An 18,821-nucleotide genomic window follows, 5' to 3' on the forward strand; every position below is an offset into this window, starting at 1 on the left:
AAAAGTAATCGCCACCGGTGCGTGTGCAGCTGCATTGCTGAAGTGATTGGAAGTAGGTTTCTTTCAGCTTCCGTCTACCAAATCCACTCACAAGGCTTTGGCCGGCCCGAGGCTATAAGTAGAAGACACTTGCCCAAAGTGTTATGCAGTGGGACTGAATCCGGTTGGGAAGCAAGCTTCTTACCACATAGGGGTCACGCACTTTGTTATTATGTTTCATTCAAAATGTTTCTCCAAGAATCGAACTCTTCTCTCCGGTTTGTTTACAGTTGGCTTCAGTTACCATATCCGTCCATCCATTCATCTTGTCCACTCACTATTCCTGGGTGGGTCATGGGAGTGGATTTCTCATCCACTTCTTCTACTGGGTCCTGTCAAAAGCAACCGTCGTTACACTTACCGGCTGAGTTCCCAAGCGTCACCAACTGAGACTACGGATATTATCGTCCTTTGTCTGCCCCTACGTCCCTTGCTGATTGGTTCGGCCTGAAGAATCTGTCTTGCCACTCTTTCTACGACACTCTAATTATATGTCTGAGCTATGAACAGCTAAGTTACGGGGACGTAGACACACCACTATCGGTTGTCAAGCGATGTTGGGGGGACAAACACAGACACACAAACATATTCACACATACATACATACATATATACATATATATATATATATATTATATATATATATATATATATATATATATATATATACATATGCGACAGGCCTCTTACAGTTTCCGTCTACCAAATCCACTCACAAGGCTTTGGTCGGTCGGAGGCTATAGTAGAAGACACTTGCCCAAGGTGCCACGCAGTGGGAGTGAACCCAGAACCATGTGTTTGGTAAGCAAGCTACTTACCACACAGCCACTTCTAGTAATATCTCGTTTAGTTCCCGCTTCAGAAGCCAGGGACTAGCATTAGTAGTATCGATACTTATGTATTTGTAAAGGGATTCGATTTATGAAAATACTGAATAAGCTTTGCATCCCGTAGTTTCGTTGCTAAATTCTCAATCAACTGAGTTTCAGTTACAATTGCAATTATTTTTCTTATACATGTTTATGTAAACAAAGACAAATGATTGTTACAACAATTTTAATATTCATGAATACCTTTGTGTTTTATCGATTTCTAAAGTATACAGTTCTTTTCATTTCTCATAAATTCCAATTATCGATTTATCTTTTTTTTTTGTATGAGATTTTCTTTTCCGCAACTTTTCAGTTTCTTTTCTAAGTCCTGTGATGAAAGAACTCGGAAGGTTGGGCCTCCAGCCAGGACTTTCGCGATGCCCTTAAAGCCAGGAAGATTTCAGCACCACTTCACGTATATATATATATATATATATATATATACAAACACATACACACATACATACACACACACACACATACATACATACATACATACATACATACATACATACATACATACATACATATACACATATATACATATACATACATATATATATATATATATATATATATATATATATATATATATATATATATATATATATATATATATATATATGAAACAAATTGGAACAGTAAAAAGGGGAAAATATAGAAAGAATTCATAGTCTTTTTAGCATGAAATCTTTTTAATTTAAGGCAGCGAGTTGGCACGCCGGACAAAATAGCTAGCGGCATTTTATCCGTGTTTTTTTTTGTTTTGTTTTGTTCCTTCTCGAGCCATGCCTGGCTCGCGGTCTCCCGGTTTCCTTGGCGTATAGGTTCCACACCTGGACGGGTAGCCGGTCCGTCGCGGGTGAGCTGCAAGATGCAGGAGGAAAGAGTGAGAGAAAGTTGTGGCGAAAGAGTCAGCAGAAGTTCGCCATTTCCTTCTGCCGGAGCCACGTTTAGCTTAGGTGTTTCGCTCATAAACACACACATCACCCGGTCTGAGATTCGAAGCCGCGGTCCCTCGACCGCGAGTCCGCTGCTCTAACCACTAGGCCATGTGCCTCCACTTATCCGTGTTTACATTCTGAGTTTAAATCCCCGCGAGGTCGACTTTGTTTTTCATACTTTCGGGGTCGATAAAACAAGTACCAGTTGAATATTGGAGTCGCTATAATTGACTTACCCATCTAAAATTGCTGGTCTTTTGGCAAAATTTGAAACCAGTAAGAAATCTTATTTTCATTTTGAAATTTGTATGACTATTTCATCATCCAAGTGCGACGAGGTGATGAAATGTTGGTTTCGTATTTTGGTACAAAGACAGCAAGTTCAGGAGAAGGGTTGGTTGATTACATTGATACTCAGGGAAGACAAACGAACGATCGCTAAGCATTTCGCCCGGCGTGCTAACATTTCTGCCAGCTCGTCGCCTTTTTAAAGAATATATATGTATTTATTCCTTTATTGCCCACAGGGAGCTAAACATTGAGGGGACAAACAAGGACAGACAAAGGGATTAAGTCGATTACATCGACCCCAGTGCGTAAATGGTACTTATTTAATCGACTCTGAAAGGATGAAGGCAAAGTCGAACTTGGTGGAATGTGAACTCAGAACGTAAAGACGGCGTGCTAACGATTCTGTTTGTTCGCCGCCTAAGAAGATGAAATATTGGTAGTTAGAGTCGTTGAAACGTCGGAAAAGAAAATGTCTTGCGATATTTGTTCCTGATCTTTATATTCTGGACTGTTTTGGAAGGACTTCGTCGGTTACGACGATGAGGGTTCCGGTTGATCCGAATCAACGGAACAGCCTGCTCGTGAAATTAACGTGTAAGTGGCTGAGCACTCCACAGACACGTGCACCCATAACGTAGTTCTCGGGGATATTCAGCATGACACAGAGAGTGACAAGGCCGGCCCCTTGAAATACAGGTACATCAGAAACAGGAAGTAAGAGTGAGAGAAAGTTGTGGTGAAAGAGTACAGCAGGGATCACCACCATCCCCTGCCGGAGCCTCGTGGAGCTTTTTAGGTGTTTTCGCTCAATAAACACTCACAACGCCCGGTCTGGGAATCGAAACCGCGATCCTATGACCGCGAGTCAGCTGCCCTAACCACTGGGCCATTGCGCCTCCACTGTTCTGGACTGTAATCCCGCCGAAGTCAACTTATTTTGCTTTCTTTTGGTGACAGGGTCGATTTTTTGTCAACTAGTATCTGTATAATCAACTATCCCCTCCTACCAAACTTCCAGGCCTTATGCATGTAATAGAAAGGAGTGACAAAAAGAAACAAAAGAAAAGAAAAAGGATTGTTATTGGTCTGCGTATATCAGAAACTGAAAATTTGTCTTTCGTTTTTGGATTTGGTTTGCAAGATTCTTTATATGAGTTCGTGTGTTGAAGCATATTCTGTTGTGTCTGGAGAGAGTCATTTTCTGTTTGTGCCTTATTATGTAACACAGTCACCGGTAAAATTTCCACTTATATCTTATTTTTATTTTCCTAAAATTTTCGTTGCGTCTTGCAACTATTGGAAAGGTTGCAAGACGCAACGAAAATTTTATGAAAATAAAAATAAGAAATAAGTGAAAACTCCACCAGTGAGTGTGTTACATTATAAGGTATAAAAAGAAAATGACTCTCCCCAGACACAACTGAAAATTTGTCATTTTGGGGCTGATGTAGAAAATAATTTGTGGCATTTAGTGACGGCTTTTTATGTTTTGAATTTGAATCTCGTCGAAGTGCATTTTGCATTTTACCCTTTCAGGGGCAGTGGAAAGTTCCAAGTTGAAGAAAAGTGGGGTGATAATGGGGTAGCGATTCATTTAAAAACCACAAAATAATGGGTCCATTAGGTAAAATCTTATTTGTGAAATACCGAAATACGGTTGCTTTGAATTTGCTTCGGAAAGAGGTCTATGTTTGTGATGGTTGGGGTGGGCGCACTAGGAATGTGACCCGGATGTCAAGGGGCGGCAGCCTCGAAACGTTTGGGAACCGCTGTCCCAAATACCAGTTCAATATTTCATCATATAAGGGCGTTGGTAGAATCGGTGGAGTATCGATTAAAACATCTGGACTTGTCGTTTATTCTCCAACCTTTTCAGAAACGATCAATGAGATATCAACGAAATGAATTACATTTAGGGCGATTTTGCAAATATCAAAGAGCAACATTTCATCATTCATATTGTTGTTGTTCTTCTTGTAGGTAGTTGTGTTGGTGGTGGCGGCGGTAGTGGTTTCATAAAAAAGAAAATAAAATAAAAACCCAAACAAACTAGTATTTCATCATATCTTTCCAGTTTGATGTGAGGGTGAGAAGGAAACAAAGGACCAACACCACTACTGTTACTGCAGCTACTACCACCACCACCACCACCACCACCACTACTACTACTACTACTACTACTACTCCCTTCACGGATGATTCTTTTCAAAATCCGCCCCACCCGTATCACTAATTCAATACACCGAATTACGTACAGTTTGTCCTTAGACACCTTTGTTGTTATTGGTGTTGCTATTGTCATTGCTACTGCTGCTATTTCAGTTCTTTCTATTGTTGCTATTCTTCTTGCTCTTGTTGCTGTAATAATGCTGCTATTTTTACTGTTGTTATTGTTATTGGTCATGTTGACGCTTTTGCGCTTCTATTTCTAGATAGACTGGAGCGTTTCTCTTCTGTGGCTGTGTGGTAAGTAGGTTGCTTACCAACCACATGGGTCCGGGTTCAGTTCCACTGCGCGGCACCTTGAGCAATTTATTTCTACTATAACCTCGGGCCGACCAAAGCCTTGTGAGTGGATTTGGTAGACGGAAACTGAAAGAAGCCCGTCGTATATATGTATATATATGTTTATGTATGTATGTGTGTGTATATGTTTGTGTGTCTGTGTTTGCCCCCCTCCCAACATCGCTTGACAACCGATGCTGGTGTGTTTAAGTCACCGTAACTTAGCGGTTCGGCAAAAGAGACCGATAGAATAAGTACTGGGCTTACAAAAGAATAAGTCCCGGGGTCGAGTTGCTCGACCAAAGGCGGTACTCCAGCATGGCCGCAGTCAAATGACTGAAACAAGTAAAAGAGTAAAAGAGTAGATGTAATTTTTGACGCTGAATTCGAATTTGTTACTCTTTACTCTTTTACTCTTTTACTTGTTTCAGTCATTTGACTGCGGCCATGCTGGAGCACCGCCTTTAGTCGAGCAAATCGACCCCAGGACTTATTCTTTGTAAGCCCAGTACTTATTCTATCGGTCTCTTTTGCCGAACCGCTAAGTGACGGGGACGTAAACACACCAGCATCGGTTGTCAAGCAATGCTAGGGGGACGAACACAGACACACAAACATATACACACACATACATATATATATACATATATACGACAGGCTTCTTTCAGTTTCTGTCTACCAAATCCACTCACAAGGCTTTGGTCGACCCGGGGCTATAGCAGAAGACACTTGCCCAAGATGCCACGCAGTGGGACTGAACCCGGAACCATGTGGTTGGTAAGCAAGCTACTTACCACACAGCCACTCCTGCGCCTGTTATTAATTTATCCCAGAAAAGTTTTTGCAAAAAATGTTACAGGTGTTCAAAGTTTGATAGTTTTCAGAATTTTGAGCCAATCAGAAAACAGCGCGTTCGCTGCCTTTTCCATCATCGGAGGAGGAGGAGGGGGGGGGATATCGGTATGTCGAAACATTGCTAGAAATAAAACTTATGCTATCAAAATTATAATATCAATTAAAGGTAAGTAAGCACATTACACTAAATATGTAATTGCTTAGGAAAACAGGCCGGTAGACAGACAGGCGGACAGACGAGCAGACGAGCAGATAGACAGACGTACGTCTTGTTTATTGACATTTACTCGAAAGCAGTCACTGTTAGCTGTGTTTGTTTAGCTGGCAACACTGCTACTGCTACTGCTGCTACTACTACTACTATACTACTACTACTACTACTACTACTACTACTACTACTACTACTGGATTACAAAAGTTTTTCGAAACAGAATTGGAAATCCACTTCGGCCTTGGCGACAGAGGCAGCAGCAGCACCAACAGTAGTAGTAGTAGGAGTAGTAGTAGTAGTAGTAGTAGTAGTAGTAGTAGTGGTGGTGGTGGTGGTGGTGGTGGTGGTGGTGGTCGATGTCGTGATGACAGCGGTGGCGGCAGTGAGGCAATGGTGGCTGTAACTTTATACAGATATCAATATCAGCAAAATAACGTCATTTCAATAATGTTTATATATTTACCTCCCTTTTTACATAAGTCAATCAAAGTAACCTCCCTTGCATCATGTCTTGCACATTTTAGCTTGCTTTTTTCTGCATTACTTTTTTTTTTGAGTGGGTGTACGAGATAGATTTGTTTCTTTATTAGCCACACAGGGCTGCACACAGACAGGACAAATTACAAGGTAGAGCTTTTCTTTTGGGGGTAAAAAAAAATGGGTTTGGTTTTCGATCATAAAGGATCGTAAAAGGAAAGAAAGAGGACAAAAAAGGGGAGAGGGTAAAATTTAAAAAAAAAAAGGAAAGGAAAAAAAGGGGAAAGAAAAAATTGAGAGATAGATAGATAGATAGATAGATAGATAGATAGAAGATAGATAGATAGATGATAGATAGATAGATAGATAGATAGATAGATAGATAGATAGAAGATAGATAGATAGATAGATAAAGAGAAGACAATCTTTACTGGTTTCTTGATCAGGAAAATAAAGTTTAATCGGCGAGGTGAAATGCCAACACAAAAAATAGTGAATTAAGTGCTTATTATTTGCATTTATTTGCTTGTTTTAAGTTTCTCATGATGTAGTTGAATGTTCCAGATACCTTCCAAATCACACCTGGCTGTCTTAAAAATCAGGCGTGGACACCTTTGATCAAGGAGGATATATAATGAGCGCCAATGAGGGGCAAAGCAACCACCACAACATCAATAACTCAGCCGACTGACATACAGGTTATTCAATGCTTCAACCGTAGAATACGATTCAATGACGGTGTCCAGATTTGAACTGTTGTCACCTAAAAGAACCTCCTAAAAACTCCTTCTGATTCAGTAATCTGTAATTGTTTTTGCACAGTATTAAGATTATCAAATCACTGAATCCACTTATATATTATCTTCAACGCCGGAACACAAAATCTGTGAATCACACCTTATAATACAGTTGACGCCTCACGTGTCTTATTGAGCTGTTTCCCTCGGATAACTACAACAAACAACAAATCTAATTGGCTTAGATTTAAAGTTATTTGTGCATCACTACAATATGGCTGATGAATAAACAACTATACCGAGTTACAACCATACAGGTTAGCCTCGTACTAATGTTAGGCAGACCTTTACTGTTGTTTGGGCTAACGATTGAACTGTTCGCTTTCATTGATAAATATTCGCTCCCTTTATGTTTTGGTATCTTAATAAAGTGAATGAATCCTAACGAATTGCTAAATGGCAATAAAACAGTTCAGTTTAATCTCTATTTCAAGCCTTCAAAACGACCATCGAGCTTCGAATTTCACCACGAAATTAAAAAAATTATGGTTGCGAATCGTTATTTTCACTGGTCATTCTTCACTATAAATGTAGCAAAACAGTTCAGTCTAGAACTGACGAACGTTTCGTTATATTTCCGAGCCGAGTTCAATTCTCCTGAACGTAGGTCAGGTAACTGAGTAAAGCACCGTTCGTTTTTTTTTTTTCAATCTTGAATCATTACGCGAACACTCGGCCTGCACCAGTGCTCCAGTTATAGAAGAGATGCTACAAAATCAATGTTACTGTTATACGAAGTTTAAGTCCTGGAGTGTCTCTAGTCAAGAAGTTCATTTTGCAACGGCGAATATTTAGTTTGACCGCACAGCCAGTACCTTGGACAAGCATCTCTTAGCATAGCTTCTTCCAAATCTTATGTTCAAGTTGATAAATTTAATTTGTCCTCTGCTTCAGCACCTTCATTTAGCCCTTGGCCACCTTTAGCAGAATCTATCATCCCTTCCTCCCATCAGCCCCAGGGTTGTGAGAGCTGTTCTTCTTCCTCTGGCTTACCCATAAAATAATGCTTCTGTTAGCGGGAGTTGTTTGGGTGCTTATCTACAGACCGACAGAATCACATCTTTTTGCTACTTTGCCCTAAATGAAGTAGATATCCTAATGCAGTAGATATACGATCAATCATTCCAACCATGACGCCCTTTTCTTTTTAGAGGCATATAAGACTGCGTTATCACATACGCGCGTTCCTTACTTAAAACACTAGGGAATAATTTTGAGGTAGGTTTGGCTACCATCTCTTGCTAATCAAACAACCATGTAGAGCTTCTTTTCGTTATATCTCTGGTTACCTCCTCACCCAATATCCTAACCATGAGAGTAAAATTCATTCTTCAACGTACCTTAAATCTCAAAAACAGTGTATTTACGTGCCATGGTAATATGCTACTGTGGAGGCGCAATGGCCCAGTGGTTAGGGCAGCGGACTCGCGGTCATAGGATCGCGGTTTCGATTCCCAGACCGGGCGTTGTGAGTGTTTATTGATCGAAAACATCTAAAAGCTCCACGAGGCTCCGGCAGGGGAGGGTGGTGATCCCTGCTGTACTCTTTCACCACAACTTTCTCTCACTCTTACTTCCTGTTTCTGTTGTACCTGTATTTCAAAGGGCCGGCCTTGTCACTCTCTGTGTCACGCTGAATATCCCCGAGAACTACGTTAAGAGAGCACGTGTCTGTGGAGTGCTCAGCCACTTACACGTTAATTTCACGAGCAGGCTGTTCCGTTGATTCGGATCAACCGGAACCCTCATCGTCGTAACCGACGGAGTGCTTCCTTTCCTTAATATGCTACTATTGTAGAATATGCAACTTCGTTAATATTCGTTTATTTATCAGGTTGTGAGTCTATTTCTCTGCCTTCATCTTTGTTTGCAGTCGATACTTGATTTTATTTTGTTTGGTTTTAAATTTTAGGTGGAATATGTTGGTTACATCGAATTCGTGATGTATGTACGATAACTTACGAAATGAATATGACGAAGGATGAATGCTGTCAGCTCCAGCTGGCCTACAACCCTTTCACCTACTGGACACCCGAGAACCTCGCCTTCAGCGATATTGTACGCTACCATGCGCTTCATGGTGGGATATCAAACTGCAATAGTTGCCGCAGTAAGTAACATTCCGTTTCGCTTCTTCATTTAGCTTTGTTAACATTTTTTAAACATTTACATAAATTTAACAATTGTATAGGCTAAATAGATCAATTAATCTATAACAAGCTGGGTGGGGGACAAACATAGACACACAAACATATACACACACGTACATATACACATATATATGACGTGTGTCTTTCAGTTTCCGTCTACCAAATGAAGTGTTTTACTCAAGAACACAATATGCTGCTCGGTTCGGGAATCAAAGTGGAGGCGCAATGGCTCAGTGGTTATGGCAGCGGACTCGCGGTCGGAGGATCGCGATTTCGATTCCCAGACCGGGCGTTGTGTGTGTTTATTGAGCGAAAACACCTAAAGCTCCACGAGGCTCCGGCAGGGGATGGTGGTGATCCCTGCTGTACTCTTTCACCACAACTCTCTCTCTCTCTCTCTCTCTCTCTCTTACTTCCTGTTTCTGTTGTACCTGTATTTCAAAGGGCCGGCCTTGTCACTCTCTGTGTCCCTCTGAATATACCCGAGAACTACGTTAAGGGTACACGTGTCTGTGGAGTGCTCAGCCACTTACACGTTAATTTCACGAGCAGGCTGTTCCGTTGATCGGATCAACCGGAACCCTCGTCATCGGAACCGACGGAGTGCTTCCATATATGACGTGCGTCTTTCAGTTTCCGTCTACCAAATGAAGTGTTTTACTCAAGAACACAATATGCTGCTCGATTCGGGAATCAAAGTGGAGGCGCAAGGCTCAGTGGTTATGGCAGCGGACTCGCGGTCGGAGGATTGCGATTTCGATTACCAGACCGGGCGTTGTGAGTGTTTATTGAGCGAAAACACCTAAAAGCTCCACGAGGCTCCGGCAGGGGATGGTTGGCGGACCCCCCCCCCCGCTGTACTCTTTCGCCACAACTTTCTCTCACTCTCTCTTCCTGTTTCTTGAGTAACGCTGCAATAGACTGGCGTCCCGTCCAGCTGGGGGGAAACGCATACGCCACAGAAACCAGGAAACCGGGCACATGGGCCTGGCAAGGCTTGAAAAGGGCGACGTTTATCGTTTGTCGGGAATCAAAATGATGATCTGCCGATCTGAAAAGAAAGGTGACTTAAAAACGTCAAATTTAGCTTGAGCATCCTGTATACATCAATCGAGGAACCTGAAATGAAATGGTTTTCTCAAGAATACCTACCATACGCGCTCGCTCAAGAATTGAACTCATGATCTGGCGATCTGAAAAAATTATAAAAACTCGTCAAATTTAGCCTGAACACTCTGTATACACCTATCGAATCCCTTGATCGATTTCATGTAATTGTTATGTAATATCTATTTTACATTTCAGCAAACTGTGAAAACGTTAACTGCGGAGCAAACAAGGTCTGTCGCATGCGAGGAGGGCAACCGCGCTGTATTTGCGCCCCGAATTGTACACTGCCATCCCGCTTCCAGAACTATCGTGGTAAACTATGTGGTTCTGACGGCAAAGAATATCGGAACCATTGCAGTCTACTGAAATATAACTGTCGACATAGAAAGTCCGTCAGCATTGCTTACTTGGGAGCGTGTCGCAGTGAGTTTTCTTTACCATCTTGTTTGGTTTTCGTTTGCAGATATTTCACACACACACACACACACACACACACATACATACACACACACACACAACACACACATATATATAGAATCTTTTCCTCTTCATGGGCAGTTCGATTAATTAATTTTCTTTAACTAAACACTTTGCATACTGTCAACATATTAAACACTACACCAACACTCTTATCCATCTAATTACTGCATTGTATCTTTCAGGTTTTCTGTATCGCTTTTCTTGAGTTATCTCTTTCATTGCCCCCGAACTTTTTGTAATCATACAACATCCACAGAAAAGCTTGACACCACAGACCTAATCTGCATGGGTTCCTTGAAAGAAGATCTTCAGATCGTCTTCCAGGAAGACCATGCCAACCTTATCTCTTAACATCAAAAAGTAACTCACGAACTACTCATAACAAGAAAACATTACTACACTTCCCATCAGACATGAGTGGCTCTCTTCTCTCTCTTTCTTTTTCAATCACTCATGCGCAGACATACACACACAAAGCGACACACAGACACACTCAACTTTCATAACACACACACACACATACACACACCACACACACACACAAACACACACACACACATACACGCGCGCCGAGGCAGACAGCCCGACAGACAGATAAATAAATAAATAGATAGAAAGATAGATAGATAGATAGATAGACAGACAGACAGACAGACGGATGGACGGACGGACAGATAGATAGATAGATAGATTGACAGACAGACAGACAGACAGATAGATAGATAGATAGATAGATAGATAGATAGATAAACAGACTGACAGAGATGTGTGGGTGCGTCTTCGTGTGAATTTATGTCTTGGTATATACAAATATATAAAAGCCATATATATTTGGAGCACTGTCATCATTAATTCCACATTTAAATGTAATATCTGCGTCGTATGTTAGTAAAAACTTTCGAAACCACGGATGACAAAATAATTGTTTCTTCGTTTTTTCCTTTTATTGTATCGCATTTAATTGTGTTTATAAAATATTCAAATTTTATGTTATGTTGGAACACTATCATTATTAAAGCTTTTCCATAATAAGATGCATTGTGTTGGTGGTACTATTCTATTATATTCGCCGACTGTACAATAATAAAAGCGTCAAATCGGTTACTAACTTCAATAAACTGTACTCCTACACGCAGATACGTGGTGATACAATTACCAACGCATTTTCTTGACTGTAAAAGTCGACATTAATGATAACCAAAAGTTCATCCTCAATCCAACTATTTTATTTCACATTCTTTATTAATGCATTGTGATTATTTATCTTTTTGCTTGCTGAGTGAAAAGGGAAGCGCAGTGTTCGAGACCTTTGCTGGACTTCCAGAACCAGTGAGGTTGACGCCATCTTTGATCCGTTTAAACTGTTGCACGTTGACATCTTCAAGAAAGACACAAGCCGGGAGAAAATTCCAGAGGGCCAAAGTTATGGGGAGGAAAGACTGAGTATTATAGTTAACAGTGGGGTGCAACAGGTGTGAAGAGAGGGCCGTGGGTCCCAAAATGATGGAGGTACAAGATCTGCCAACTCCAAAGAACAGAGGCTGTAAAAGTGGTGATAGAAAATACAGAGAAGAGACAGTATAGCTGTATACCAGGGGCTATAATGTGTCCGTTTTAGTGTTTGAATGCTCGTGACACAAGTGGATCTTCTCTAAATGCGGTCCAAATGTCTGTGAGCGTAACAGCAGCACTATCCCAGGTGTAGGAGTAGTACTCCGTTGTGCCTCTCACTTAAACCTTGCAGAACGTCAATAGTTGCTGGGGATGGAAATATTTTCTTGCCCCGAAGTTTTGGAGATGCGATTCTAGTTATGATAAGGACGTGACCAGTATTTGGAGCGACAGTGATGGCTCTAACTGAGAGCCACTCATGTTTGATGGGAAGTGTAGAAATGTTTTCATGATATGAGTAGTTCGTGAGTTACTTTTTGATGTTAAAAGAGATAAGGTTGGCATGGTCTTCCTGGAAGACGACCTGAAGATCTTCTTTCAAGGAACCCATGCAGATTAAGTGTGTGGTGTCAAGGTTCTCTGTGGATGTTGTGTGAATACAAAAAGTTCGGGGACAATGAAAGACCATCAGATAAGTCATTGTTTTATAAAACCAAGAAAGTGGGGGACAAAAGCTATCTTTGAGAAACTATCAAATTGATAGAGAGTGGGTCAGAAAGGGCTTCGTCAATGAATGTGATAGCACTATATGATAGGGATCTGTAAGATTCTATATGATCTAATTTTTTCCCTAGTTACTGACTGAATAATTATAATTCCGGACTGCTCACCTTAGTTTTGTTGTTAATCATAGAAAATTTCCTCGGTCATTGCCCTTGCATAGTAATGTGGGGCTAGAGTCCTTGCAACTAATTTGATCACGGTACAGTTTCGATGTCTGATTGAGCAAATTCTTTTGGCTCGCTCCTTTTGCATTTCTCTGTCATTGAAGCAGTTAATTACATAACTATATCAGTATAGCTTCGGTAATATAACTGTCTCATTCCAAAAGGCGGCGAGCTGGCAGAATCGTTAGCACGCCGGGCGAAATGCGTAGCCGTATTTCATCTGCCGCTACGTTGTGAGTTCAAATTCCGCCGAGGTCGATTTTGCCTTTCATCCTTTCGGAGTCGATTAAATAAGTACCAGTTACGCACTGGGGTCGATGCAATCGACTTAATCCGTTTGTCTGTCCTTATTTGTCCTCTCTGTGTTTAGCCCCTTGTGGTGAGTAAAGAAATAGAAATAGGCATTTCGTCTGCCGCTACGTTCTGAGTTCAAATTCCGCCGAGGTCAACTTTGCCTTTCATCCTTTTGGGGTCGATTAAATAAGTACCAGTTACGCACTGGGGTCGATATAATTGACTTAATCCGTTTGTCTGTCTTTGTTTGTCCTCTCTGTGTTTAGCCCCTTGTGGGTAGTAAAGAAATAGGTATTTCGTCTGCCGCTACGTTCTGAGTTCAAATTCCGCCGAGGTCGACTTTGCCTTTCATCCTTTCGGGGTCGATAAATTAAGTATCAGTTGCGTACTGGAGTCGATATAATCGACTGGCCCCCTCCCCCAAAATTTCGGGCCTTGTGCCTAGAGTAGAAAAGAATATAACAGTCACGTTCTAATCCATTTTCATTATTGTTTATTTATTTATTTTCTGTTTTAGATTCATGCCAAGGTGTCAGCTGCTACAGCACCAGAAAGCGGTGTATCGAGGATCGCACGACATTACCTCACTGTGTCTATTGTAACCAACGCTGCAGTCCAAACCAAATACGACGTTATCTCTGCGACGAAAACGGCAATACGCACAACAGCTTCTGTCATCTCATATCAACAGCTTGCCAACAAGGACGCAGTATCAGATTAGCATACCATGGACGGTGTCGAGGTAACAGGTTTACATTTTTTCTCAGTTTCTTTCTTTTATTTTTTTTTTCAGTATATTGATGAATCTACAATACTATCTAAAAAAAATAAATAAAATGCTTTCTAATCAATACTTAAACCAGATGTGAAGACGAATCCAATAAGTCAACTGGTAACAGTTTAAATTTCCATTACCCTATTTATAGCTATTTCTCGTTTCATTAATCAGTTAAAAAATGTTTTCCTGCCTTTTGAAGTTTACTTTACACAACTCAGTACCTATTTCTTTACTACCCACAAGAGGCTAAACACAGAGGGGACAAACAAGAACAGACATAGGTATTAAGTCGATTAGATCGACCCCAGTGCGTAACTGGTACTTAATTTATCGACCCTGAAAGGATGAAAGGCAAAGTCGACCTCGGCGAAATTTGAACTCAGAACGTAACGGCAGACGAAATACCTATTTCTTTACTACCCACAGGGGGCTAAACATAGAGGGGACAAACAAGGCCAGACATAGGTATTAAGTCGATTAAATCGACCACAGTGCGTAACTGGTACTTAATTTATCGACCCTGAAAAGATGAAAGACAAAGTCGACCTCGGCGGAATTTGAACTCAGAACGTAACGGCAGACGAAATACCGCTAAGCATTTCGCCCGGCGTGCTAACGTTTCTGCCAGCTCGCCGCCCTTACACAACTTAGTATCTTTCGATAACATCGACACTGAATAAAACAACATTTCCCCTTTTAACAAAGATCCCATGTTTTGAAAGAGAAATGATTTGATTGTTACACCTTTCCCAAAGGCATTAAGGATGTAACTAAAGTTAAATTAATCGAACGTCTTGTTTGAAACCGTATTGCTGACTCGGCTTGCTGAGAGCTTATTTCTTGTTATACAATACACGACACTTTACTCTCCTCCATAGTTGTCCTTGACAGAGCTTAGACTCAGAACGTGGATGTTCAAAATTAAATCTTGTAAATAATTTAATTCATTTAAGGCGGCGAGCTGGCAGAAACGTTAGCACGCCGGGCGAAATTCGTAGCCGTATTTCGTCTGCCGCTACGTTCTGAGTTCAAATTCCGCCGAGGTCGACTTTGCCTTTCATCCTTTCGGGGTCGATAAATTAAGTACCAGTTACGCACTGGGGTCGATGTAATTGACTTAATCCGTTTGTCTGTCCTCGTTTGTCTTCTCTGTGTTTAGCCCCTTGTGGGTAATAAAGAAATAGGTATTTCGTCTGTCTTTACGTTCTGAGTTCAAATTTCGCCGAGATCAACTTTGCCTTTCATCCTTTCGGCGTCGATAAATTAAATACTGGGGTCGATCTAATCGACTGGCCACCTCCCCGCCAAAATTTCGGGCCTTGTGCCTAGAGTAGAAAAGAATAATTTAATTCATTAGCCTATTAATTCTGCGACTATGCAGGCATATTAAGTAACAACAATCGCATTTCTCTTTTATAGTTCTGATGAATTATTAGCAAAGAAATCAATGATTTATTGCCGTATGTTTTTGTCTTATTTCAAACTTTATCTCATTTATAGAAAATGCCAATTGTAGTAACATTGTTTGTCCGTCTGGCAAGACGTGTCTAACCGATCCAAGAAATGGCCGCCCTGTGTGCTACGCTTGCAACCGCCATTGTGAGCATGTGCCAAGTGTTAGAGTGTGTGGCACAAACAACCGCACTTATGAGAACTACTGCGATCTCAGCGCCAGTGCTTGCAAACAGGGAATTTATATTAAAGCTGTACATGCAGGGAGCTGCAAATGTAAGTTGTATTTTTTTTTTCGGAACATTACTTTTTGTTATTATTCTTTCCTTTTATTTCTTGAAACACAAGTTGACAATATGTGGAAATGAGACAAGAGGTGTTTAGGAGATAAAAAAAGTTGTTTAATGAACCCGAATGTGGTAATCCAGTAATAATGTTGTGTCATTCTTCAGTATCCTACTAAGTTGAAAACAACTCTGAAAATTAATGATAACTAGCTTAAAAACCGTGCCCCGTACGGACTTTTAAGCTAGCTCCTACGAAGGGCTAATTGCGCCTGTGGCTCAAACTAAGGGAGCAATAATAAAGCATTTATTGGTACCCTACTAATATGGTATTATTCTAAATTCAGTTTAAATGAAAAATTTGTAAATTCACAAATGCTTGGAGTTCCCTTAAAATTTGAATTTTCAACTGTTAGCGCATAACAAATCCTCATCCAAACCTGATCCTAATGCAAGATGTTCAAGAACTAAATGAAGGGCAGATTCCAGGGTCATCCTGATTCCCAAAAGGTATAAAATATGTCTATGTAGAGTAAACTGTAGACTGAGATACAGGAGTTCCAGACGGACGGAGAGACAAAATTTCGCGTTTATCATTATAGAAATAATAAAAATATCGCAAAACACCACAAATTAACAATTGTCAGTGAGCGAGTAGATCGTCTCCAATCATATATTTCAGAAAGAATATTGCAATTCTTTTCATTTTGATATTAAACCCATTATCATTCCTACTAAAAAAAAATCAAATGGCTAGAAATGGCTAGGGTCTGCAACAGCTAGAAATCTTAATGGAACCCATTATTTTTGTGTGTTCGACCTGAAGAGTTATGCTAAAAATGTTATCAATGTCAAAAAACAGCTGGAGTTAATAACAAAATTTTCAGCTGACATAGGAATGCAATTTAGCTAAAAGAAATGCATATATTTGGTGAAAGTGGAAAATCAGTACTCCAAACCCAAATCCCTGCACCAACAGCTTCACCCTCACTCCTGTTGCACACAAAAAAATGCTTCAAATATCGAGGCATTAGGGAAAACATATACGAAGGTGCTGAAATATAGTGACCCGAGAATATTATAACAGATTTTGAAAAATATGGCAGTAGGACAATAAGACAATATCTCGCAATACGTTTGCAGAACCAGTGTTGATTCCAGCATTCGAGATTCTTGACTGATCTGAAGAGAGAATCCACTCCTTCATTATCGACGGCGTTGAACACCCATAATGCATGCGCTAATACATATGTACATACATAATGCATACATATATGTACATACATATATGCATGCATACATATTTATATACAAACGTAAATGTATGTATGTATATATATATATACATACATGCACACACACACGTACATACATACACACACACGTAAATACTTACAAATACTTACATACACGCATACGTACACACTATCACAGATATATCACTATATATAAACGGCCAAATGTCTGTGCGTGTATCCTTCATACAAATCCACAATTGTTTGGTTAGAGGGCTCGCACTTTCTATGATCATTCAAAACTGCCCAAGGATGGTCATGCACATCTTTACATTTCCCCAGTCACCCCACAAGGCCATTAAAAAATCAATAGAAGTGACTGTTTTGTGAATTTTCTATCCAAAACCCAATCAAAATACCCAAAACTTGACACGCCAATTGAATGCCAGCTAGCTGTATGTGATTGGTCGGAGATTTGGACAGTACTCGCGTGTATGTGCGCACGCACCCAGCTGTATATGCATGCACTAGCACTAGTGCTAGTTACTAAATAAAATATTTCTTCTTTTTCTTACTTGAATACTATTTCCTTTTATTTTAATATTTCCAGCTTCGAACGATACACAGAGTTTGGAAAATCACAATAATTATTCATCAGCATCAACGACAGCAAATCCATAAATTAAATTCTGTATTGCCAAGAGACAGACAAAGCAGAGTCAGTGCACCATGTTGTAACCAGTGAAGAGGTTGATTGATATTTGGAAATTAAGGAAGAATGAAAACGAAAACAAGGACAACCAATAGAAAAAAAAATGAACGAAGAACTTTGTCGATGCGTTCACGTTACAAACGGACAGAAATGGTTAGATACTGACGAGTTTTGGATGGCAACTGAAAACTGCTAATGTTTAAGAATTGGTGCGATGTGTGTATGGTTATGAGTACATGTGCATGTATGTATACGTATGTGTGTTGTATAGGTGGGCGTTTATGAATGTATATATGTATATATATATATATATATATATATATATATATATATATATATAATATATATATATACATATACATATATATATATATACATACACACACACTAATACGCACGCACATATATACATGCATAGATATACATTCATATGCATATATATACATTTATATATATATATATATGTATGTATATGTATGTGTAAATGTATGTGCAAATGCATATGTATGTATATATATATATATATATATATATATATATATATATATACAAATGTATATATATATATAAATGTAGATATATATATATACGTATATATATATATATAATATATATATATATATATATCAATGTATATATGTATATGTATGTACATATGCATGTATAGATGTATATGTATGTACATATGTATGTATATATGTATGTGTATATATACCTATATATATATATATATATATGTATATATGAATATATATACATCTATGTATATATGTATATGTATGTAAGTATATATATATTCATATACATACATATATATATTTAATTTATATACATACATACATACATATATATATATATATATATCGACGCACTCAGACTAGGCGTATATGATCAAATAAATACATGACGGTATGCATGTATGTACGTATGTTTGTATGTATGTATGAGTGGAGTTGGGGTGTGTATACGCATAAATGTGTATATAAGTATGAATAT

General features: G+C 39.5%; 1 protein-coding gene across 1 annotated transcript in view; it reads left to right on the forward strand.

Moving 5' to 3' along the window:
* LOC115220567 (follistatin-like) overlaps positions 1 to 18,008 on the forward strand; it is a 32,934-nt gene extending 14,926 nt beyond the window's left edge. The window contains exons 2-6 of the mRNA XM_029790717.2: positions 8,904 to 9,101; positions 10,447 to 10,674; positions 13,882 to 14,106; positions 15,643 to 15,870; positions 17,724 to 18,008. Coding sequence (XP_029646577.1) covers positions 8,904 to 9,101; positions 10,447 to 10,674; positions 13,882 to 14,106; positions 15,643 to 15,870; positions 17,724 to 17,794 — 950 coding nt within the window. The 3' untranslated portion in view covers positions 17,795 to 18,008. The remainder of the gene's footprint in view (positions 1 to 8,903; positions 9,102 to 10,446; positions 10,675 to 13,881; positions 14,107 to 15,642; positions 15,871 to 17,723) is intronic.
* The last annotated feature ends 813 nt before the right edge of the window (positions 18,009 to 18,821 follow it).

This window comes from Octopus sinensis, linkage group LG16 (assembly GCF_006345805.1).
Source record: "Octopus sinensis linkage group LG16, ASM634580v1, whole genome shotgun sequence".
Classification (NCBI taxonomy): domain Eukaryota; kingdom Metazoa; phylum Mollusca; class Cephalopoda; order Octopoda; family Octopodidae; genus Octopus; species Octopus sinensis.